General features: G+C 36.1%; 1 protein-coding gene across 3 annotated transcripts; it reads left to right on the forward strand.

The window, feature by feature from the left end:
• The first annotated feature begins 328 nt into the window (after positions 1–328).
• Positions 329–24272, forward strand: LOC110114002 (serine/threonine-protein kinase/endoribonuclease IRE1). Of its 3 annotated transcripts, none has more exons than XM_020846748.2 (7): positions 329–863; positions 14662–14866; positions 14953–16526; positions 21868–22040; positions 22145–22391; positions 22494–22797; positions 23787–24272. In XM_020846748.2, the coding sequence occupies exons 1-7, from the start codon at positions 616–618 to the stop codon at positions 23931–23933; spliced, it is 2898 nt and encodes a 965-aa protein (XP_020702407.1). In that variant the 5' UTR covers positions 329–615; the 3' UTR covers positions 23934–24272. The 3 variants fall into 3 exon arrangements, with proteins under 3 accessions (XP_020702407.1, XP_020702409.1, XP_020702408.1); XM_020846750.2 differs by having other exon boundaries at positions 14662–14819; XM_020846749.2 differs by having other exon boundaries at positions 14662–14776.
• The last annotated feature ends 1771 nt before the right edge of the window (positions 24273–26043 follow it).

Here is a 26043-nt window from a genome sequence, read left to right on the forward strand (position 1 = left end):
CTAGCTTTCAATTATGCGCATACTCTATTGGCTTCATCTTCATTAGTTCATCTCTTTTTTAATTAGTTTGTAAATCTTTAAAATCCTAGACAACCTTAGGTATTTTTAAAATTAATTATAGAATTATTATTAAAAAAGATTTTTTTAAAAAAAATTTATTGGAATTATTATTAAAAAATATTTCCTTAGCATTATATTTTACAGTAGATTTATCGTTAAAAACTTATTATTCATTATAAAAATTTCTAAGTAGTTCAAAAAAAAAAAAAAAAAAAAACCAATATGACTGCCAAATATAGGAATGTTAATGGTCAACAAATTGTAACGCCGCGCGGCGCTTTGGAGTTGGAGTTGACGGGAACCTGTCTTCACATTTTCTTATCGTGAAGAGCAAAGCTCTGAGTTTTGTCAATCTCCTGCGCCAATCTTCCGTTTGAGGCGAGGCGGAGGAAGAAGAAGAGAAGAAGCGAGGCATCCTATACACCAAATCTACCCTTCTCCTCTCCAATCCAATTGTGATATCATTATGCCAACACTACCGCGTTCTTTATTTTCTTCCTGAGGGTTTTCCTCAGATCGACGCATGTCTGCGGTCCCTCTTCTTTAGCTACATCAATGAAGCCGCATAATCTGACCGTACTCTTAATTCTTCTCTACCTAATGGCGTTCGTGGTCTCTGCGACGAATCGAACACCGGAGGTATCGCCTACATCCAAGGACCTGCTCGTTCATGATCAGTCACTTCCTGTTGCGGTCAGAAAGGGCTCTTATATACTCGATTCGTTCAGAGGTTTTCGTGAATGGCCGCTGGAGGTGGTGGACTCTTCGTCGGCCACCGTATCTTCTATTTGTTCTTCAATGATGTAAGTAATAGGAAATTTGTTTCTAGGTTCTGTATAGCTTCGAAGTAATTAATGAGTTCGATAATTCTTTTTCGGGCGAGCTATAATTGTTTGGTATGTATGTAAATCCCCCTTTTAATTTATTATTTTTATTTTTGGAATTGAAGCGAATAATATTCAATTAAATGGCTTCGTACCTCTACCTCCCAAAAGTAGAGCAAATTTCTCGATCACGGGGCAATCAGGTGGCCATTAATTTTTTGTATTTTCTGCATTAGATGCTTCATTTTGTGGTGTAAGACATTGATGCCTTCCAGAAGAATGTGAATAACGATGAATAATGCGCATATCTTTTGTCTTAGGTTACGAGAGTTTGCCATCATATAGATTACATAAGGAACCTCAGTTGTTGATTTATTATTAGTTTTGGTGCTGTTTACCTAGAAAGACTCCAAAGTATGCATTCATTGAAAGGCAAGCCCTTTCATCAAAGGTGCTGCTTTTAAGCATGCAGTCTTTAAGCTTGTAACAGCTTGTCCCGACGTACACTGACCTTAAAAGTTAAGCCATGTGAGGGTATTATGTTTAGTCCATATTAGATAATTGTAAAATATCTTGATGTAAAATTATTAGGGCTGATCCTTATTAGTAGGCTAAAGTTTTTGGATTAAAAATGAATTTTAATCATTGGTGTATGTGGCTCAACTTAGAATTTTGTTTTTGACCCCACGACTAGATCAATATAGTCATTACTTCACATTTTAGGTTAGCAGTGTGAAGGTTCTTGGACAGAGCAGAGATGATTAACCGGAAGAAGAGAAATAGAATAGAAGAATGTATTATGAAGTATATCTATTACAGCTGAGGTACAAAGTATATATAGAGATCTAATAAAGAACTGGAGCAAGAAAGTACAAACGGCTAGCTGACGTGGCTGGTTCCCTAACAGCCCGCCTCAAATTAATCATTCTGGAATCAAATGGTTAATTTGGACCGTAGGTTGTTGAACCGGTTAATGGGAAGAGATTTTGTAAGTATGTCAATGATTTGGTTGGTTGAGCAGATGTGAGCGATGTTGATGTCGCCCTATTGGATGTGTCCACTGATAAAGTGGTATTCGATTTCAATATGTTTTTTCCTCACATGGAAGACGGGGTTGTTGGCGAGTGCTATAGCAGACGTGTTGTCGCTGTAGATTGTTGTAGGAAGATGTTGCGGAATGCGGAGTTCGTCTGCTAGGCGGCGGATCCATAGGATATTCGAGGTGGCGGAGGATAACGATCTGTATTCTGCTTCGGTGGATGATCGTGCGGTGGTTGTTTGTTTCTTAACCAACCAGGAGATTAGGCTGGGGCCAAGGAAGGTGCAGAATCTTGATATGGATTTTCAGCCGGTAGGATCGGTTGCCCAGTCAGCGTCTGTGTAGCCGCGTTGACAAAGAGCACCGGTTGTGAGTGGGAGGCCGAAGTCGAGCATGCCTTTGAGGTACCGTAGAAGAAGCTTGAGTGCTTGGTAGCACAGTTGCGAGGATGATGCATGTGTTGGCAAATTGAGTTGGTGGCGGACGCAATGTATGGTTTGGTGATGGATAAGTATTGCAGAGATCCAGCGAGTTTGCGAAAGAGTTGGGGATCAGAATATGGGTGCTTGTCCGGTTGTTTGGGTTGCTTAGTGAGCGCTAGTGTCATTGAAGGTTTGCAATTGGAGAAACCTGCTTGATGAAGAAGATCATTTGCGTAGTGTGATTGATTTAAAAAGTAGCCAGATTTTGTTTTGATCACCTGTATGCTGAAAAAAGTGAGACATCACTGAGCTGCTTTAGGCTAAATTCGGAGTGGAGATGCTGCAAAGTGGATTGTATTTTATCCGAATTGTTTCCTGTAATAAGGATGTCATCTACATAGATGAGAATGAACATGCAAATGTCCTCTTGATTAAACAGGAGAAGGGAGGGGTCGGCTTTACTGAACTTGAAGCCGAGATTTTGAAGGAATGTTGTAAATTTTTGGAACCATTGTCGCGGAGATTTCTTGAGTCCATAAATGGATTTGTGAAGTTTGCAAACATAATGCGGGTATTGGTTATCTTCGAAACCGCGAGGTTGTTTCATGTATAATTCGTCATGCATGTCACCGTGGAGAAAAGCATGGTAAGAAGCATATGAATTGTGACCATTTTAGCCACTAGACTGAAGGTTTCGATAAAGTTGACGCCGAACTCTTGAGAGCAGCCTTGTGCGATGAGGCGAGCCTTGTAACGAGCGACTTGTCCTTTTGGGTGAAGCTTTGTCTTGAATGTCCATTCCATTTACTGCCCAGGATGGGTTTATCGAGAGGGGCGGGTACCAAAGATCAAGTTCCTTGTTTTTGTAAGGCTAGATATTAGTTGGACATGGCTGAGTGCCAGTGATCATATTTCGACACTTCGGTATAGGAAGTAGGGGTTTGATTTGTGGGCGGAACTACAGATAAGTCGAAGATTCGTTTGGTTTTGATATTCTGTATTGTAGACGAGTTTGCATGTGGTGACGCAGAGGAGATTGGTTGGCCGTGTTGATGATGTCGTTGGGAGCTGTGGAACTGGGGGAAGGAGGGGATGTGTTGGGTGGGGCAGACGGGGTGGTAGTGTGCGGTAGAGTTTGTAATGTAGTTGTTTGAGAAATAGTTGGAGGAACGAGCAAAAGGGGAGAGTAGGACATGGTTTGAGGGCTGGTGGGCTGATTTGAGGGGTTAGTTGAGTAGGGAAAAAGGTGCTCGTAGAATACCACATGCCATGAGATGTATAGATGATGTTGTTGTAAGTTAAGGCAACGATATCCTTTATGCTGAGTGGAGTATCCTAAAAATACGCATTCCTACGAGCGAGGGGACAACTTGTTTGGTGCGTAAGGTTTTGTCCACGGGAAGCATAAACAGCCAAATGTGCGAGAAGGTGGTTGTAGGACGCTTGCAGACAGTGTAGGTGAAAGTACGGTGTTTGATTGAGAATAGCGGAGGATGGTAGATGATTGATAAGGTAATTGGCTATGGAAATAGCTTCGGCCTAGAAGGAATTGGGGAGGTGAGATGCATGGAGTAAGGTACGGGTGAGGTCGAGGAGGTGTCTGTGCTTCCGTTCGGTGGTGCCATTTTGCTCTAGCGTATGCGGACAACTAATTTGATGAGTTATGCCTTGCTGAGTGAGATAGGTCCGAAACACATTGTCAGTAAACTCCCCGCCGCCGTCAAATCGGAATGTCTGGATGGTGGTGTTAAACTTATTTTTAGTGAGATTGCAAAACTGTTGAAATTTGGAAAAATACTTTGTTTTTGGATTGCATTAAGTATAGCCAGGTAAAGCGAGTGAAATCTTCTATGAATATAACGTAGTAACGGAAGTCGTTCATTGATTGTATGGGTGCCGGACCCCATACATCCGAATGGACGAGCTGAAACGGTTTATTACAAACAAAATTGCTAGTAAGAAATGGTTGTTTATGGCTTTTTGAGATGTTACAAGAGATACAAACATCAGTAGAGGAACATGTAGTAATAGCAGGAATTAATTTGGCTAAGTTTTGTAGGGTGCAGAGGTTTGGGTGACCGAGTCTAGCGTGCCAAAGAGAATTTGAGGATTTGACCGTCGCGAGAGCGGTATAGTTATGGTTGGTAAGGGCCTTGATTTGATACAGACCATTGTGTTTGGGACCGTGAAGAAGCAGCTGATTGTCCTGAAGATCCTTTATAGTAAAATTGTTAGCATTGAAAGAAATTAAAACATTATTGTCGGAGGTTAATCTAGAAACATATAGAAGATTATGCGAAAGGGAAGGAACGTGTAGGATATTGCGAAGGCGAAGCTTACGGTGAGACTCAGGTAGAGGCAAGGGCCTTGACCCGAGTTATAAATAGGGAGAGTGCTGCCGTTAGAAATGGAGACCGAGTCGAGGCCATTGTACGGTGTCGGGTGTTGAAGATTCGTCACATCGGAAGTGAGATGTGATGATGCGCCGGAATCCAAGATCCAATCGTTGGTGGCTGCGTTTTGTTGTTGTACCGTAAGGGCTCGTGGGTTGGATGGAGGTGCGTAACTTAGGTTGCAGCGGTGCCAGCAATTCAGCGCTGAATGACCCGTTTTTTCGTATATTTGGCATGTTGGTGTCTAGTTGACTGATTTCTTGCAGAGGTTTGGTGATCGGCGGAGACCTGTTGGTGTTGATATGAACCTCGTCCGCGAAACCTGTTTGGCTTGCCGTGATAGTTGGTGGTGCGGTTGGAGAGAAGAGCAACCGCCTCCGATTGCTGATTTTCTTTGAGATGCTGGTGGTGAAGGTTTATTTCTTAGCTGCAGAGTAAGGAGTATAGATCGTCGAGACTGATCGGTTGAAGGGAAGTTCTTATGGCAGTCTTGAAGGGGTTGTAAGCAGTGGACAGCCCGTTGAGAATATAAAGAATAATGTCTTCGTTGTCGACGGTGGAGCCGGCAGCCGCGATGTTCTTGACTTTTGTCTTGAATTGATCAAGATATTGTTGCATCGTACGATCTTTCATCTGAATTTGATGGAGCTTGTTCTTGAGCTGTATGACGCGAGAGCGATTTGTGGGTTGAAGACACCGTTCGAGAGTGGACCAAATGTTGTGGGCGATATTGAGGGTGAGGACATAGGGAAGAATCGATCGTGAAATTGTGGAAAGAAGTGCTGAGACAAGATTACGATCGATAAGTTTTCAGCGGTCGTGGTCGGAGACGGCAGACTCCGGTGGGCAGGTTGCGAGGCCGATGAGGTGTTCGTCGTATTCGTTTGCAAAGAAATGTTGGTGAAGATGTATCCTCCAGATCTCATAGTTTTCGGATGTGAGCAGAGTCGGGACAAGATTCTTGATATTGGATATTAGGAACTTGAGATGAGAGGGAATGACCAGTTCGGTTTCTTGGTTGGACACGTTTGACATCGTCCGATGAGAGCCGACCGAATCTTCTTCGGCCATGAGATCAAGGAGACGCACCATGTGAAGGTTCTTGGACGGAGCCAAACCAGAGATGAGTAATTGGGAAGAAGAGAAATATAATAGAAGAATATATTATGAAGTATATCTATTACTTAAAAAAAAAAGGTATATCTATTACAACTAAGGTACAAAGTATATATAGAGATCTAATAAAAAATTGGAGCAAGAAAGTACAAATGGTTAGCTGACGTGGCAAGTTCCTTAACAAGCAGAGACCCGTTAAAGTTAGTGTAGTCCCCCTAATAATTCAAATCCTAGGACGAAGTCTTTGTTTGTTTACAAAGCGATGCCAAGGTTTTGCAGAACCTCGCTAAGTTAGCTGAGACCCATTAACCATAACGGGGGCTTGCTAAATGTTGATATAAACTGCGTTGGTTTATATATATATATATATATATGTAATTCTAATTAAGTCATATTATTTAAAATACCTTAGTCATATTTTACAAAAGAATTAATATAAATATTTTATTTAAACTAATCTTTTCATGTTTAATTGACATTTTCATCATTCTTAGAATATTTTTAGGTAATCATACACTTAATGTTGTAGCAAATAAGTGCACTAGATGAATAATTCAATATTCATTTGTTAATTTATAGTTGAATAAGGTTTGAACAAAATTTTAAAAACTAGTCATATAAATAAACATGGTTGAACACTGACTCGCTTGTTTATTTATATTTGTAAATATGCACATTTATAGTTTAACTTGTTTCTTACTAAGAACTCAGTAAAATGTTTATTTAATGATGGTTTGGTTGTTTATGTAATGACTTATTCAGTGCTCTTCTATCAAAATTTTAAATATCTTATACTCTTTAAAAATTATGTATGTCATTAGAGTTATATGTATGATGAAAATATCAAATAGATAGCAATAAATGTAGATTATTTTTTTAATATTTAAATTTCAGCAAATAACATAAATAATATCTAATGAATAATGCCAATGTAGATTAAAATTTATGAATCCAATTATGTCAAGTAATTAAATTATACTTAACTTATTATCATTAAAAATATTATTAATTAGGCCCGATAAAGCTTAATTATAACTCAAACTAGATAAGAAAACTAATTAAAAAATATGAATAAGATTTTAATGCTGGTCATTTCCAAGCTCGGCTCTATCTTGATAAGTAATTAAATGAACAAGCTTGAATAAGACATCACTCAACTTGATTCGGTTCATTTACAACCATACCTATACTCAATTATACAAGAAATACCTAAATGTTAACACTAAGCTATTTCGTTAGATTTTTCACTTTAGTTTCTTAAATTATTTTGATTCACCATGTAAGTGCCTAGTGGAGTAGGTTATAATCTTCAATGTTTATCTAATATCTATGTATCATTTTGAGGCCTCATCCGAACAAAAAATATGAAAAAAAATCACTAAACTTATAAAATTGAAAAATATTTCAAATGAAATCTACCACCCACAAATTTAAAGCAAAATTCATCAATTTTCCCAATCATATATCGATTGTGATAAATTTGAATATAATCTCAGCTTGTAAAGAGCCAATGGCTTGTTGTGCATATCACTATGATTTATTCTGAAATGATCTCTCGCTAGCTAGTAAGGGCGTAACACATATCTTCTAACTAGGGATTTCACCATAAAATACACAGTTAAATTATAATCACAGCTAGAGCCTGCAGGTTTCCCAATTGTTAAAAAAATTCATGAGTAATGAATTATAGATTGCACTTGATAGGGCAAAAAATTTTCTATTAGCTAAGATAAACTTAATTCATTCCCTTAGACAAACATCCACCTCAGATATACAATGTTCCCTTGGGCGTAACAACTTATAATTGCTAAAAAGAATTCTTAGATCAGGTTGGCTTGACAACCTTATCTGACTAAATGGACTATGGACTATAAAAACTTGGGGTGACAACATCATGGGATCCTGATCAGATTCGTCATCATTTTCCCACCATGTGCTTTAAGTTTACGATGATAAATTTATCAGCCATAAACAAATTGCTGCTATTATACGCTAAGCAGTTATCTTTTAATGACTAGCCTTAATTGAAAGTTCTCTTCATCATTAGGATAGATAATTAACCATAGGGGCTTGCGCTTATAAGAAAATTTGAATAAGCTTATTAAGTTCTCATGAAATGAGGGTGAAATCTCTGGGTTGTATCTTATTTACAACCTAATTTGCCTTTTGAAAATTTTTCTCGAAAACATCAAAATTCTCTTAGCAAAGCCATGGTGTGAATTTTGGGTGCCATAACAAAGGAAGCAATTTTGTTGGTCTTTTGGTCTATATATTTGGGCATCCACTTATCTTGGGTGACCTTGATGAAGAACTGGTTAGATGAAGGCTTTGGAAGTACTTTTTTATGAATTGGTAGTTTTTCATATTTTTTAATTGGGTAATTTGGTAGGTGTTCTACCCAGGAGAAATTGTTTGGTGAGCTCAACTCAATTTATAAGGTGTACTGTATGAGCTTTTTGGGTCTTACCCAGTTAGGGATCATAAGTGAGATGTGATTAATTGCTTCTTGATTTAGTGATTGATATAGATGTTTGTTTCTCTTGAAAAGGAGAGGAGACTTATAGCTTTTGGGCTAAGGTGAGAGACTTTTCTAGGACCTTTGGAGTCTATAGAGAAGAGAAATAACTCATAGTTTTAGGACTACAAGTCAAGAGGCAATCATTGAAGTTTGTATTCAATGATGCGCAATCATCTACCTAAGTTGGGTTAGGCAAATGTGAGAGGGTGATACGTAAATTGGATTACGAATTACTAGAAATTTTCTTGAACTTTTAGGTGTTCAAAGAGAGGAGTCCAACCTCTCAACTTGGGTTGGAAGGATGTAAAGGAGATAGGATTTGGATTCATATGCTAGGGTTGGAATTACTTGTTGATTTTGGCTCAACAAATAAATGATTTGGGTGTAAGTTTGATTCACTCAACATAGGTTAAATGAATGTAGGAATTTCCTACAACGTTTGAGTTGTAGAAAGAGACAAGAAATATGCAACTTATGGGTTGCAAATTGGAGGATGAATCATTGAATTATGTCTTCAACGATATAATTATCTACCAAATTTGTGTTAGGTAGATATGAAAATTGATGTGCAACTTAGATGTTGCAAATTGGAGGAAATTTTTGAGCATTTGGTGTTTAAAGAGGGACAACCATTCAATCAATTTAGGCTAAGTGAAAGGGGGAGACTGGAATTTGAATCCTATGTCTATGGGATCATTTGTTAATTCTGTATTTAACAAATGAGGTAGAAGAACTTAAGGTTTGGTCTTTAGTTCAAGGGCTTTGTGCAATGATATGTTAAATTTTTGGAAGATTTTAAATTATCATGCATGATGGTTGTTTATTGATTTTGTGTCTCAACAAAAGAAAGATTAAACTTTGGATTTGGTCCTAAAGTCCAATGAACTTATGACTTGATGTATTTAGAACTTTAGGGTAGTCCAAACATCATGCAAAAGAGAGGGAAAACTCCTAAAAGAGAGCTCCTAATTTTCTTTTAAGAGTATTTCAGACTCATTTTTTATAGGAATGTTCATTTGGAAGCTTCTAAATGAATAATAATGATCAATTTTGTCATGATCTTAGAGAATTCTAAGAGTATGCATGAGATGGTTTATTATTTTAGAAGTTTCATCGTTGGAAGTTAATGGTTTGATATTTAAGATAGAAATTTTCACCATCTTGCACTTAAAGCGGATGGTGGGGGAATGGATGATGGATCAGATCAAGATCCCATGGTTTCGTCGTCCCGGACCATCGTGGTCTCTGGTCCACTTAGTCAGAGGAGGTAGTCGACCCAACCTGACAGAAGGATCCTTGTCGGCAACCATGGGTTGCTTCGTCCAAGAGGACCTTGTAATCCACCATCTGCAATAGTTTGCTGGGGTGAAAAAATTAAAATTTACTTCAGCTCACATAGAGTCAAATGCCTGGTCGAAAATATCAGTAGGATCCATTCTCAAACAATCTCATGCCAGTAAGGATGTGGTATTAATAATTTTAAAAATAAGAATTTTCTCCGCAATAGTTTGCTGAGGTGGACAATTTAAAATTTACTTCAGCTCACATAGAGCCAAATGCTTGGTCGAAAATATCATTAGGATCCATTCTCAAACAATCTCCTGCCAGTAAAGACGTGGTGCGTGTCCTCTAACTGGCGGTTTTGTCGCCAAATGGCACCGCAATCATATACTTAAGTTAAATGTCATTGCACTCAACCTTTCAATTTGCAAATTGCACTAATCATGCTTAGATAATTTTAATGTATGGTGGGGTATGATCTATAAGCCTCTGAAAGCCATGGAATACGCCACCTTTGCTTTACAAGCATTTAGAAATTAATTGAGTATACTTGTAAATTTGCAAACTTTAGGTAAACTACAAGTTAGCAAATGACCCACAACATGCATGTGTTTTGATTCATGTTAAAATAGGAAACACACATCTAAGGATTAGAGAATATTCCAATCAATTTTAACATGATTTGGTTCATTAAAAGAATGGAGGCAAGTTTCCAATTTTAGGGATTTCGCACAATAGAGCAATTGATCTCTTATTATTCTTTCTACAAGCTTTGCAACATACCCAAAATGAGTTTGATTGGTTCTCTTTGTCCTAGGATTTATAAAAATGAATTCTTGGGGATTAATGTAAAATCCTATGACAAGCTATTAGTGTATTCTTTTAAACAATGTTAAATGCATTTCCGTTATTCAACAAAGTTTTTAGAAATATTCACAATCTCTTTGCTAATGCAAGTTCTCACACTTTATGCCAATTTTGACGTGACACATAATTTTAGGAGAAAGAGACATAGCATGCAATATTTAGAGAGAATTTACACCTCAACAGTCGATTTGACATCATACAATTTCACCTAGTCTAGGTTTTGATCTTAGGTGACGGTGTTGAAATGCAATATGATGCTATTTGATATAGGCAAGGGGGGGGGGTGTCAAAGCAACTTGGTCCTTTTTGTCCTTTGGGCTGTTTGCTGTATTTTGGTTTGGGCATTGGATGCTCTCGGTTTGGGCCTTGGTTGTTTGGTTTAGAGCTAAAAGGTTGGGTTCTACTTGGTTCTAGTTCATTAATGCTTGAGCTGAAGTTTATTTCAATATTTGGAGGAGTAATTGCACTTCCTAGCTCATAAATTCATAAAGTTATGTGGAGTGGAGCTTGTTTCTTCTCATTCTTGTGTCTCATTGGTTTCTTCCTCGTAAGTAATTGTTGTGGGCTGATTGTCTTTTTGGTTTTCTCCCTGGCTGCTTTCCCGTGACTCCTCTGTCCCGTTTCCTGTGTTGGCTCCTCGAGTCCCTCTTTGGCTGCTTTCCCGTGGCTCCCTGGCTGTGTTTCCCGTGGCTTTCCTTCCTGTTTTCTGTGCAGATTTTGGGAGCTGTTGTGGTGTCTTTTGGCCTTTCATTTCCCCAAACCTAATTGGCTTTGGTTGGAGGTGGAATGGCTGTTTGACTTCTTTCTTTTACTTATAAATTGGAGATGTTTTGGAATGAAAAAGGTTGTTGTGTGTTGATTTTTGGAGTAAGAAAACCTGAGGGTTTTTCCTTCTTTGGGAATAGCTTGCGAGCTATGTCCCCCATCTCTTCTCCTATTTATAGCTTGCGAGTTATGTTTCGTCTCGCTCTTTGTCTCACGTACGCAAGAGGGCTGAGGTCCCGAACGGTTGGGAGTTTCAAAACCCACTAGACACACTAATTGGGAAGGCACACAGGAAAGGAAGGTGTTTGAATGCCCAAAGACACTTGATTTTACGGATTTAGAAGGATTGCCTGAGCTCGAAGTTTTCTACATGATTTGTTCGAAGAGCAGCGCATAGACAACCAAGATCAAGAAGATCAGGGCCATCGATTTGAGTTTCTTGATTTTGAAAGCATTTGGATTGAGTTAGAAAGTCAATTGGACTTTAATTGAACCAATTGGAATTAAATTGAGCTCGAATTAGACTCTATTTGGATCGATTTGAGTCCGATTTGACTCGATCGAGTCAATTTGATGAAGTTGAACTCGAATCGGCGCCGATTTTAGTCGATTTAGGGTTTGATGGGCTCGATTTAATTGATCGGGTTCAATCGAACCCGATCAGGTCCGATTTGACTCGATTTGGGTCGAGTCGACACGAAAAAAACATCAACACACATTACCAACTCGAGTCTATAATGAATCAATCCCATCATGTCTTAATTGTTAGCAATGTTATTAAAAGTATTAGGTGTCCTTAAGGTGATATGAATAACCAATGCTTGAGATGCTGGGCACTTGCATAAGTTGAAAAAATAACTATTTTACTTGATCAACAAATTTAAATTATTAAGAAGACTTTTGAAGGGCATAAAAATACTATTCATGGCAATAAATTATGGTGGGTTACATAATAAATTTTCAAGTTTTTTTTTTTTTTGCATTTCAAATTTTAAGCTCTTTCAAAGTCGATAATCTTAAGCAATGTACCCAAAAGGCATGTTTAATTTAGTAGTTTGTAAATGGAAAACCTTAAATTATTTTAATATTAACTATTATCATTCCATCTCTATAATTTTTTATATTTTCTTCTCCATCTCTTAATTTATAAGTTATGATTTATTCTTTATATTTTTGAGCCCATCCTCTTCTTCCCCTCAATTCAATACTTTGATGTTGGAAGCTCTTACTGCGACTTTGATTTACCTTTTTCTCAGGTAGGGGTGTCAATTTTGGGTCACGGGTCGGGCTCCGGTTGAACTCGAAATTGAGCCGTCACTATTCGGGTCAACCCGAACCCGACCCGTTTTTGAAAACGGGTCAATTTTTCGGACCCGAACCTGACCCGCTTTGGGTTCGGGTCAACCCGACAAGACTCAATTGACCCGGTGCCAATAAAAACTGCTAGTTTTCTAGTCAAAAAACTGGCCAATCTCTGCTTTTCGAGTAAAAATAGGTCAATCTCGGGTTGTCGGGTCAAAATGGGTCAATTTTAGGTCAAAGGGTCAACCCGAACCCGACCCGATTTTTTAAATGGGTCGAAATGTTGAACCTGAATCCGACCCATTTCGAGTTCGGGTTGACCCTAACCCAAAATTTTTGGGTCGGGTTCGAGTCGGATTTTCGGGTTGTGTCAAATACTGACACCCCTATTCTCAGGCATGTCTTTTTTTCAACTTTTGATGTTCTTTCACTTCACACATGTCAGATTTTTATTGTAAAAAATCATGTCATCTTTATTATTTAAAATTTTAGCACTCATCTTTCTAATCAAGGTAAGAAGCTCGTTTCATGTCTTGTGTCTTAGCAACTGAGACATACAAGGGGCGATACGAACCTACCTTTTCTTAGTCAGCCACCATGGCAAGTACCTTGCTTCCTCAACAACATTACTTTCTATTCATCCAAGGAATCACTAGCTATACTACTCGCTTCCACAGTAGAAATCACATGTTAAGTATTCTTACAACTCTATAATCACCATAAGCATAAAACTAGCATGCCCATAAGGGAAGTACAACAACAAATTTTGTTTTACCGTGAGTTTATGGTACTCCCAACATGTAAATGAAGCATGATTTCCTCATGCACTTCCTACTTATTGTAGGAGCGGCACTTTCATCCTCCAAATGAAAGCTTATCTTCTCTTGTCTGGATACCCTTTTGATGATGGAACCAAAAACATCCAAATATTTTCTCTTTTACTACTATGTGTGCATACCATGCATATGGTCTTAACGCCATAAGGTTAACATCTTAATTATTTTCTGCTTCATGCACCTAACAATCATACATTTGAATGCATATAGGATCTTATGTACAGACCAACAATTAAGTATTAAATGATGCATATACAATGATATTGTAAATGTATATGATCTACAAATCCATTCAATCTACTATACCTAACAACCATGCACTTGAAATGCATGGAGTATCTTGCGTAAAGATCAAAATTAAGTATTAAATGATGTATATACAATTATATCATAAATGTATATAAGCAACATAATAATCCAATCAATTTACTGTACAATTATGATCATTGGAGATAATGACCACACTATATTTTGCATCTCAGAAGGAATCCATCAAAATGCTTGAATCATCAAAACCTGATATATCCACGCAAAGTTAGTCATTGAAAATTAGTATTACAGATAAATAATCAAGAAATCTATTGAATTTTAAAGCAGAAATTCTAACCAGAGTAATTCATGGAAATATGTTTGATCTTCAAAAAATAACCCCTTAATCTATGTAGATCTCTTTCTATTTCTTTGAAATGATCTCTGACATTCTCCTGACGGTCATGATATGAATGAAATTGTATTTAATGTCACTTGCAATAGTAACTTTTTGTTATATACCTATTACTTAATTGATTGGGTAATTTGCCTTTGAGAAAATATATTTGTCGAAATGCAAGTTCTGATACCTTGAGTAAAATAAAAATAAAAGAGAAAAACTCTTTTTTTTTGTGCAACATGTACGTTTGTTTCTTATATTCTTTGGTGGTTCCTTGTGATGTATTTTATATTGAGTTTGCTCACTCATATTTGAATTTTTAGTGGATCTCCATTTTGCAATTATAGCAGCCATACACCAGAACACTATCACAGATTTTGTTATTTATATGTTTTTCATTATATAGCATTGTATCCTTAGTTGATTCTAAGTAAATTTCTGCTGCTTTTATTCAAATTGTGTCGCAAGGTAAGTTGCAGTTATCTGCATAAAATTTAATCAGGAAATATATATTTGTGTTGTACTTTTTGTTCATTATGGTAGTACATCTTTCTCCATAATAAGAACAATATCTTTCTTTTTTAAGCAGTGAACCTGGTAGATTTCTTCTTGCATCATTGGATGGAACTATTTTATCAGTGGACTGCAAAACTGGGATACAATGGTCATTTCAGACGGGTTCTGCACTCTCATATTCAGAACAGGTTATTTCAGAAATTAATAACAGTGGGTGCTTTTTATATTCAGGTGAAGATTGGAACCTCTATGAGTACTGTACGGGTAGTGGGTTCAGGGTATGTTTTATGTAGAGTTTAAAAGCATTTATTTTAATTACGGTCTTAGATGACTTTATTCTTGTGTGTACTTTTCTTTGATGTAGAAACTTAATTTGACAATTGAGGAATATGTGCACAATACACCAGAGATACAAGGTACTGAGATAACTATTGGTTCAAAAATGGCTACTATGTATCTTCTCGATGCCGATAGTGGAGAGGAACTGCATAAAGACCAAACACTCTCTAATCGTCCTGGCATTTCTTCTCCAAAGTTTGGGAATAAACTAGTTTCATCTAAGCTGGAGATGGGCAAAAGAGCAAGCAATTACATTATCATGGTTAGAACAGATTATTATTTGAACTCATCAGTTCTTGGAAAGCCTAAGTGGAATATGATGGAATCTCGTATAAGTGCCACATATGTTAACAATGAGATACCCAACAAGGCTGTTGATGACCTTAATTTGATGTACACATCTCAAAAGGATATTCCAGTGTACTTCCTGCGCAAGATGAATAATGCACTAATGGCAGGTTCTGGCGTTCCAATGCTACCATCAGCATCTAATTTCCCTAACAATTTTGCTGCAGATGCACAAAATATTTACCAAAAACAATTTGGCATGCCGCAAATTGTACATGAAACTACAGGTAGTGACCAGAATCTACAAGGGCTGGAAAACTTTCATTGTTATGCTTTTGGTGACTCATTTAAAGATGCGAATGAATGTTCATATGGAAACTGTGTTATGTATAAACCTTTTGAAAGTGAAATATTTAATGAAGTTGCAGTCTTACAACCCCAACTGAATCGTTTCACAAATGGCCTATTTGAAAATGATTTGGGTACGCCAGAGGATTCTTTCATGATTGCTGATAATTTGAAACTGGATGAGGATCGTGGCATTCAATGGAACCTTAAAACTAGACTTCTTGAAACGGGGCTTTTTCTAATTTTTATCGCCCTTCCCATAGTTCTCATGTTTGTTATGTATTTTTGGAAAAGAAAAGAACCGACCAAATCTGATAGGAAATTAATTAATAGAATGAAACCTTCACTCGCTCCTAAGAAGAAAAAGGCTCGGAAAGCTGTCAACGTGAAGAGTAGTTCAGTTGCAACCAATCATGACAGCATAATTGCATCTGGAAAGCATTATGCTGAAACTAACGAGCATTCTAGCATCCAAAACAGTGATTCAAACTTAATGAACCTTTTAAGAGGCAATGGTGTTGGTGAAGGAAGATGTGTTGGCAAACTTTTTGTGTCAAATACTGTAATTGGCCGAGGAAGCAATGGCACGGTTGTCTTTGAAGGGGTCTATGATGGTCGTGCAGTTGCTGTCAAACGTCTTTTGCGTGCTCATCATGATATAGCTTTTAAAGAAATTCAGAATCTTATTGCTTCTGATCGACACCCAAATATTGTTAGGTGGTATGGAGTAGAGCAAGACCTGGATTTTGTTTATATATCACTAGAGCGCTGCATTTCTAGCCTAAGTGATCTAATCCAGCTTGACACAGATTGTCCTTCCCCCACAAACAGTGGTGATTATATGAATTCAAGTTATACAAAGGAGCACAAGATCATCTTGCCCACCATAAAAGGTGTAGGCAGAGATATTCAGTTGTGGAGATCAAATGGGCTTCCTTCACCCCAACTTCTCAAACTAATGAGGTATGTCAAAATATATCCTCCTTTGTTTTCATTAGAAATCATCAAAATTTTGCTTTACTATAAGTGCTATTTCTATCCTAGCTTATAGTACTTCATGTTTGTGCGTTCTATTTTTATGTACTTGAGGAAATCTATTTCGTGCGTGGAAAGCAAGGTCTACATGGTTATATGGATTTTCTCTTGGAAAGGCTAACTTGTAACTTTCTTATAGCTTCTAAAGGTTTAGAAACCTTGGCTGTCTGTTTACAGATTTTGAGGGCTGGTACTTCATTGTAACTTCCATAAAAATTTAGGAACCTATTAAGTAAAGTATCTATTAGTTTTAGTCTATTTGACTTGTTGGACCACAAACTAATGATTTTGATGTGTTTTATCTGATTTATCCATCTATTAAACAAATGTTATATATTGAAGCTGGTTGGCCTAATTTATTTGGTTGATGTTTTTCCATCTAAAAAAGTGTGCTTGGGCACAAATAAATATTTTAATTCGTTTGTTCCTTAATTTTCTTCAAAAATAAGTTGTGAAATTTGGATTGATAATGAAGCGATCCTCAAATCAAGTTTCGCAAGCAAGTTGCATCTAATTTCAGAGTCTATTAGAATATTTCGATTGTGTCAACTTCCAATATCAACAAAGATAGTGAAATTATATTATTACACTATCGGCTTGGTCATCCTAGTTTTGTGTATCTTTCAAAATTATTTCCCAAGTTAATAAAATTCCTGCATCTTTTCATTGTGAAACTTGTCAGATTGCAAAGTATAATTAAACCGTATATCCTCTTATTCCATTAAAACCTTCAATTACCTTTTCTTTGATCTATAATGATGTGTGGAGTCCATCAACAATAAAAATATTTCGGGCACTCGATGGTTTGCAACATTTGTTGATGATCATACAAGGGTAATTTGGGTTTTCCTTATGAAAGAAAGGTTTAAGGTTAGACAAATTTTTCAAACCTTTAATTTTATGGTTCAAAATTAATTCAACTCTAGAATTCAGGTATTCAAGTCATACAATGTTAGGGAAGACTTTACTAATAGTCTCAATACCTATCTTCAGATCCATGAGATTTTATCCATATAAGTTTTTTGCATTAACACCCCTTAACAAAATGAAGTGACTAAGCGCAAGAATAGACATCTCTTGGAGGTTGCCTAATGTTTTATGTTTTCTTCTAATGTTCCGAATCATTTTTGGGGGGACGCTATTCTCACAGCTATCTATTTGATCAATTGTATGCCATCCAAAGTCCTTAATTTTCTATCACCATGTCAATTTCTTCTTAAAATTTTTCTGACCCGTGCAGCTTCATCTGATTTACCACTCAAGGTATTTGATTACATGGCATTTGTTCATGTGTATCTTCAACACCGTAGCAAATTTAATCCTAGAGCCAATAAGTGTATTTTTCTAGGATACTCTCCAACTCAAAAATGGTACAAATGTTATTCTCCAATCAACAAAATATTTTACACCACCATGAATGTCTCTTTCGTTGAGCATGTGCTCTTTTATGCCAAATCTCATGTTTAAGGGGAGAGTATGAATGAACATCAAGTTTGGGTGTTCTTTCTCGAGTCTATGCTCTTTGCCCACTTTGAGTCACTATGTTTTTCTCAACCCATGCTTATGCCCAAAGGCCCCTGTACACAAGACTTGTACACATCCATGCATGCTTAATCATCAGTCCAACCCATAACTTCTCCCATGCTTGCTAAATCTGTGGCTCCACAACATGCTAATGAGAATTTTCAAGTTTGTATCAGGAGGAGGAAAAGAGAGGAGCTAGAGCACGAATCATAGCAAGCATGTGACCAAGATATGGACGCAATTTCAAATTCATCTGAAGAAAAAATAGGTATGAATAAGGTTGGAGATATCATTGATGACTTCCATGTCAATTGCATTGAGGAAGGGTGTTAGGAAATTTACAAGTTATCCAATTGAGAATTTTGTTACTTATGAAGCGCTATCACCATCTTACAGAGCATTTGCCATTTCTCTTGATGATATCCAAGTTCCGAGCACATTACAAGAGGCATTACAAAATTCAGAGTGGAAGAAGGCAGTACAAGATGAGATTAATGCACTTAAGAAGAATGGAACATGGATTATTACTAAGTTGCCAGCTCAAAAAAGACCCATGGGGTGCAAGTGGATTTTCACTATAAAGTATAAAACAGATGGATCAGTTGGTATCCAGAGGATTTACACAATCCTATGAGATAGACTATCAAGAAACTTTTGCTTCTGTCAGAAAGCTTAACACTATCAAAATTCTTCTCTCATTGGTTAACCAATATTAGTACTTGCAACAATTGAACATAAAAAATGTCTTTCTAAATGATGACCTCGAAGAGGAAGTCTACATGGAAATCCCACCTGGTTTTGAAAAAGGTATGGCAAAGAATCAAGTTTGCAAACTCAAGAAGTCCTTATACGACCTTAAACAATCTTCATGAGCCTAGTTTGATAGATTCATAAAGGCTGTTTTGAAGTGGGCTACATACAGCGTCAAGTTGATCATATTATGTTTGTCAAGAAATCTTATGCTGGAAAAATTGCGATATTGATAGTCTATGTCGATGATATTATTCTATGGGAATGATGTGGAGGAATTACAAAATTTGAAGAAGTATTTGTCTTAAGAGTTTGAAATTAAAGTTCTTGAAAATCTTAAATATTTCGTTGGAATCTATGTTGCACAGATACACCTATTTATGAAGGTGTGTTGTATCTGATACACCGATACACAGATACGCCTCCGATACACCACCGATACGTGTTGGATACGCCAAAGACGTATCCAATTAAAATACTATTTAATTTCAAAAGGACACGCGTATCCGATACTCGTGTCTATTGAAAAACAAAAAAAAATCCGAAAAAAAAAAGATGCGTCGTATTTACTTCCATGGCTGCAAGCAAGGTTCCTCTCATTTCTGAGATGGATTTGAGTCTCTTGATGATATGGGAATATTATAAATTGCTAATCCTTTACTTGATGAGCCTGAATTAGAAGCTATGATATTTATTGAAGATGATATAGAAGTTCAAAGACAAAGCACTGAAGAAGCTAATCATATCATTCCTTCTATTGAATAGTTGAAACTTCATGTGCTAGACAATTTATGTTTATGTTTTTGTTATTTTACAAGACATTTAATGCTTACTTATATTTTGATATATAAGCTACAAGGCTACAAATGATGTTGTCATTTTTTTTACAAGACTACAAATGTTTTTTTTTTTTTTTTGTAATTTCAAATATTATGCTTTGATTGCTTTTCTAACTATTCTGTATGATTTATTAATTATAATGCCGTGTCCGCGCTGTACCCATATCCTATATTTTTAAGAATTGACTTGTCCCGTATCCGTATCGTATCGTATCCGTGTCGCCGTATCCGTATCAGTGAACATAGGTTGGAATAGAAGTGACTAAATCAAGAAACGACATTGTTGTTTCTCAAAGGAAATATATTCTAGATCTTCTTAATGGTAAGCTTGGATGCAACTCTATTGATACTCCTGTGGACAAACAGAAGAAACTTAGCACCGAGGCAGAAAGTACATTTATAAATAGTGGGAGATATCAAAGACTTCTTGGATGTCTGATCTATCTTTCTCACACTTGGCTAGATATTGATTTTGCAGTGAGTATTGTAAGTCAATTTATGCACAGTCCTATAGAGGAACACATGGTAGAAGTTTACAAGATTCTTAGATACTTGAATATGACATAAGGATTGCCTATTTTTCAGAAAGACATAATCGTGACACTGAGGAGTATCCATATACAGATTGGGCAGGAAATGTCATTGACAGACTATCAACTTTTGGTTATTGTTCTTTTGTCTGGGATAATCTTATTACATGGAGGAGTAAGAAGAAATCAGTGGTTAGCCAGAAGTAGTGTAGAAATTGAGTATAGAGCTTTAACGCGGGGAATTTGTGAAGGGATTTGAATAAAAAGGTTTATTTGTGAACTGGGTAAAATGAGTTCATTTATTATTTTGATGATGTGTGATAATCAGACAGCTATCAGCATAGCTAAGAATCCTGTGTATCATAACAGGACTAAGCACATTGAAATTGCTAGACATTTTATCACAGAGGTGACTAGTGAGACTGTTAAATTGAAATACATTCCTACCATGCAACAAATTGCAGGCATCCTCACCAAAGCTCTAACCAGATCTAACTTTTTTGTAAGCTTGAATTATATAAAATATGTTCTCTAGCTTGAGGGGGAGTGTTCAATATTTGAAAGTCAAAGTTAGGGAATTTATTTTAGGAATGTATTTTTAGGAATAAAATGAGAGATCAATTGTGATCTTTTCCTATAATTCTGTTTTTTATTTTTGGAAAGTGTTTTTAGGAATAAAAGGAAATATCAATTGTGATTCTTTCATATGATTTTGTTTCCTAATTTTTAGGAATACATTATTCTCCTATATTTCTATTTCCTAAAATTTAGGAGAGAATTAAGCTAGTTAATTATTTTCTTTATTAGTCGCTATTTTAGTATATATGTAGATTTAGTACCTTTTTTTTTAACAAGAAAAATAATCAATTAAGAAAAAATTCAAATTTTAAATCTCATGATAGAAGTAATAACTATTAAACTATTGGATATAAAGTTTTTATTTAATTATTAATAGCAATAAGTTATTTATTTTGAATATTTTCTAAAGAAAACGATTATAATTAGATAAAATTATGAAAGATCTGTATGTTTTTATTTATCTAAAATTTTTATGATGCAACTGAAGTTTCTTAGTTTTTTAGCTCCATAAATGGTAAATAGTTGTTTCTGTATTCTTAACATAGTATAACAAACATGTTTATATATCTTATAAAACTAAAAAGCAATACGAAGTGGTTTCCATTTTCTTTCAAAATGAAACAGGGATAACCAAAATAAATGTAAAATTGACCAGCGCATAGCCATATAGGTTGTGGAATAAGTGCAAGATGAGAGTTGTTATTTTTGAGACTGCGAGCATCTATCTGACATCAGATTTTTTTTATTCCTATTTTAAATCTGATAGATGAGTTTTTGTGAAGGATATTTTATATACACATTCCTAGTCTAAATTTATGAAAGTTCATTTTACGGAGCAATTCATTTCATCAATTTTGTACTTGAAAGAAGTGTGTATATATATATATACCTTATAGCCAAGAATTTATTCATTTTTCTTTGCCTACCATTGCTTTCATATTTCAAGTCCTTTCATCTATGCCAACTTATTATCTCTTATCATGGTTATTATGTCTAATTTAAACTCCCTGCAGTTCACTTAATTAAGATCAGTATTTGGTGATGCAGGGATCTGGTCTCTGGTGTCGCTCATTTGCATGAACTTGGAATTATTCACAGGGATTTAAAACCTCAAAATGTTTTAATAAGTGATGGAAAAATTCTCACGGCAAAGGTTTCTGATATGGGTATCAGTAAGCGTCTACTTGATGACATGTCTTCCTTGAGCCATCATGCTACTGGTAAGCAGATTTTTTATCACCATGATTTGTATATTTCAAAAGAGCCATTTTAATCAATATGCAGCACATTACCGCATGTTCCTTCACTTAATGATATTCCATAGGACATGGAAGCTCTGGTTGGCGAGCACCTGAACAACTTCGTCGTGGGCGTCAGACACGTGCCGTTGATTTATTCAGTTTGGGTTGTATTCTTTTCTTTTGTATTACAAAAGGCGAACATCCATTTGGAAAATATTACGAACGGGATGGGAATATTATGAACAATCGTGTGGACCTGTTTTTGGTAGATCATATACCTGAAGCTGTTGATCTTCTTTTGAAGCTGTTGAACTCTGAGCCAACAATGAGGTGAGCTGATATTTTCCTCATGTAGTTCTGACTAGTCTAAGTGGGTTATTATTACTCTATTTTTCCTATATGCTCCTGAGTCTGCATTTTTTATTATTTCAGGCCAAATGCAGTAGAAGCATTACATCATCCTTTCTTTTGGAGTTCTGAGATGCGATTATCATTTCTTCGTGATATAAGTGATAGAATTGAATTAGAAGATAGAGAAAATGAATCAGAACTTCTTAAAGAACTAGAAAATGTTGGAGCAACTGCATTTGGCGGAAAGTGGGGTGAAAAATTAGATGCTGCTTTTATTAATGATATGGGACGCTATAGAAAATATAATTTCGGTTGTCTGCGTGATCTTCTGCGAGTTATAAGAAACAAGCTAAATCATTATCGGGAACTTTCGAAAGAACTCAAGGTTTGTCTCAATATCGTTTTGTTATTTCGTTCTGAATCAAACCTGTCATTCTATATTTTAAGCTGCTTTAACATTTTGAAGCCTTAGTGCTCATCTACTAAGATTTGTTTAATTAAGGATCATTTGATTGTTAATAAACTTATGATATAGAAGAAATTTTCTTCAAAGAGAAATGAAGAAAATTTCTCTTGAAAATTGGCGGTGGAGAATAGTTTTAGTTGCGATGGAGCTCAGGGTGGATGTGGCGGACAGCAAGTGTCCTTGCAGTGGCACAACAAGTGGAACTGGCAGACAACAAGTGCGCTGAATATGGGAGGCTATGGACAGGGATGGCTGAAATAATTTGGATTCTGTAGGGAAAACCACAAATAAAACTCAGGATTCCTCTGCTCCTAGAGTGTTGATTTAAATTTTTTTTGCATTTCATTTGGGATCTTGCACCTCTATTCATACCATAGGATTCTAGGTAACTCTTGATAATTTTACCTATAAAAACTAATTATGTTAAAAATAAAGAAGCTATTCTATTTTTGTAGAGATTTCCATCACTTGTAGAGCCTCACGTGATGGGGAAATTATTGGGTTCGGACACCGGACGCCGTCCGGAGCCAATGAAAATGCACCACATCACCCTCTACTCAGTATTGAACTCAAAACTATGTAGTACTGAGCTCTACTATTCAGTACCGAGCTCAGTATGCTTGGTACTATGAAGTATCAAACTCAGTACTTCACAGTACCGAGCTCAATACTGTAAAGTATTAAACGGTAAGCTGTACAGTATCCGAACCCAATAATTTTCCCACGTGATGGACTGCCAAATTTACTATCCAATAAATTGTCAAGCTAGCTTCCTGCCGACAATATCTAGCGTTCCTTATTATTATTCTTTTAAAGCTAGTTTCTGTATTTATATTGGGCTTGTATTTGCCGGCCTGATCTCTGATTGTTTCAAGAATTCTGATATATCCTTCCTGCAACCATTTCAGGAAATACTTGGACCAGTCCCTGAAGGATTTGATCAGTATTTTTCTACCAGATTTCCTAAACTTCTCATTGAAGTCTACAAAGTCGTTTGTTTGTACTGCAAGGAGGAGGATTCCTTCAGAAAATATTTCGATAGCAGTTTGATATGAGGAACCTTCATGTCATTGGTCCTAACGAGCTACTGACATTCTAATTCTTTGTACATGAGTAACCTGATTGCATTCATAAAATTTATCTTATAAGTTATAACAGTGTACATTCGTATAGCAACTTCTAACAGTCTTCACAGAAATCTATTTAGCTTCTTCATTCCCCTGAGTGTTCCAAAAATCAGTGTTTTGATGAGGATTTCTGCTTCTCAGGCGGTCTCCAGGTCATCTTTTCTGTAACTGCATACTGATTTGTAACTTGTATATGTAGATTTGTACTAAAAAATTGCTTCAAAAGCAATAAAAAAATTATCCCAAATAAAATCTTTAGTACAAATATTAAATTTTTTATACTAAAAAGCTGCTTTATGAAGCCTTAGTAAGCATGATTTATATCAAAGGATTCAGGCAATCTTTGATTGTTATATAAATAACAGTTATCATAATAATTGGAGAGGATCGGGATCCTCTTTCTGTAATCATTTTCTGTGCAGTGAAGGAAGAAACAAAAGCATACAGCGCTACCATATGGGTTCTGTTGGAAGAAATTCTGGTCATCATTTTATTATATAGATTTATATTTTTATTGTGGAATTTTTTTTCTTTAAATAACAGCAAAGATAATTGATACATCGTTCTAAGTTTGGCCTCTTAGAAGCAATTGTATGCTGGTAAGATTATTGCTTGATGCATTTGCAATAAATATATATAATCAAATTTGAATTTTGATGAAATTTCTTGATCTCAAAGCATCTGAATATTTAGGTCAATTTTTTAGAGGATTTACTTAGATTATGAGATTATTCGAGCTTATTTTTGATAAATTTATAATTGAGATAGTGAGGTTGAAGAATTCAAACTCAACAATGTCAAGATGTTTGGATTTGAGTTTAGGGTGTAAATCTATTATTTAAAATAAAATTTTGAATTTTTTAGGTCATTTAAGAGGGTTGAAGATCCTCTTAATTTTATGTGATTATAATTAAAATGAGCATCTCAATTAGATGAATCTGGTGAGAATAAGTCGCTTAATTTTGAGTAAAATACTCAGAGGTTTGAAATATATAAAAATGAATTATGGCAATGGAGATTTATAATTCATAAACAGATGATCAAAATGGCCCAATCATTAATCTATTAATAGACATTGTTGTTATGTTTAGGGGAAGTTTTCAATGAAGTGAAATCTAGTATTCATAGATGAAATATATTTGTTAGCTAGGAGCTTTGACTACTAAATAAGAGGTCTTATAATGACTCATTTCCCTCTCTTCTTCACACCTAATGGATAAATCTTACACCTATTTCTGCTCGAAGTGAGAGCTTGGCTATTATAAGCCCCATAACTAGGGAAAATTATTAAGTCCGAACATCATACCTAAATTTTTAGGGCCGAATATTCAATTAAAATTTGTCACGTTGATTGTGCTTTGATTGCGCTTTTGACTGCGCTTTACGCTTGACAAATGCCAAGGGACGGCTGGGATTTAACAAGTGAGCCTCCTACGGATTCTCATCCTAGCCGGGGATTAAAAGACCATGGGACGGCTAGGTCCACGGATTTCTATGCATTTCCAATATAACTAAATATTTTAACAGTCCTCCAGATATCTTTACTGCGTCATTTGCTTCAAAGTTTCCAATTGTCATTTCTTCTGTAGGATGGCCGGATCGACTATGGTGAATTTGTTGCAATGATGCGGAAGGGAAATGTTGGAAACATGGGGATTGGGAGGAGGACAATGCGGAATAGCCTGAGAATGAGCTCAAGAGAGTGACCAATATCCCACCTTGAACAAGGCAAGTATTTTGTATAGTTCTTCTCTTCTTGTTATTGTATCTGGTTTGAAAAAATGCGAGAAAAAACAACTGAGCTCTTCAACTGATACGTACGCCATGATCAGTACAGAAATGGAGAGGAGATTTGATCCACAATCAATACAAGTTATTTTGCAAAATTAAACTAACTGTTATGTAGAATTAGCACAAACGCCACGTTTTACTGATCGAAAAACTGTGTCGCCTGATGCGGTACTCTGTAATTATTCACAGAAAATGAAAGATGAACAAGGTATGTTGTTGATGAAACTTTAAGTATATTATTTATTTG

This window comes from Dendrobium catenatum, unplaced genomic scaffold (genome assembly GCF_001605985.2).
Source record: "Dendrobium catenatum unplaced genomic scaffold, ASM160598v2 fragScaff_scaffold_621, whole genome shotgun sequence".
NCBI lineage: Eukaryota > Viridiplantae > Streptophyta > Magnoliopsida > Asparagales > Orchidaceae > Dendrobium > Dendrobium catenatum.

Bases quoted from the DNA above. Each gene is read 5' to 3' on its own strand.
- LOC110114002 (XM_020846748.2), top strand. From the start codon at position 616: ATGAAGCCGCATAATCTGACCGTACTCTTAATTCTTCTCTACCTAATG. The intron at 16,527-21,867 runs GTATGTCAAAAT...TTGGTGATGCAG, and splicing joins CAACTTCTCAAACTAATGAG to GGATCTGGTCTCTGGTGTCG. The intron at 22,392-22,493 runs GTGAGCTGATAT...TTATTATTTCAG, and splicing joins AACTCTGAGCCAACAATGAG to GCCAAATGCAGTAGAAGCAT.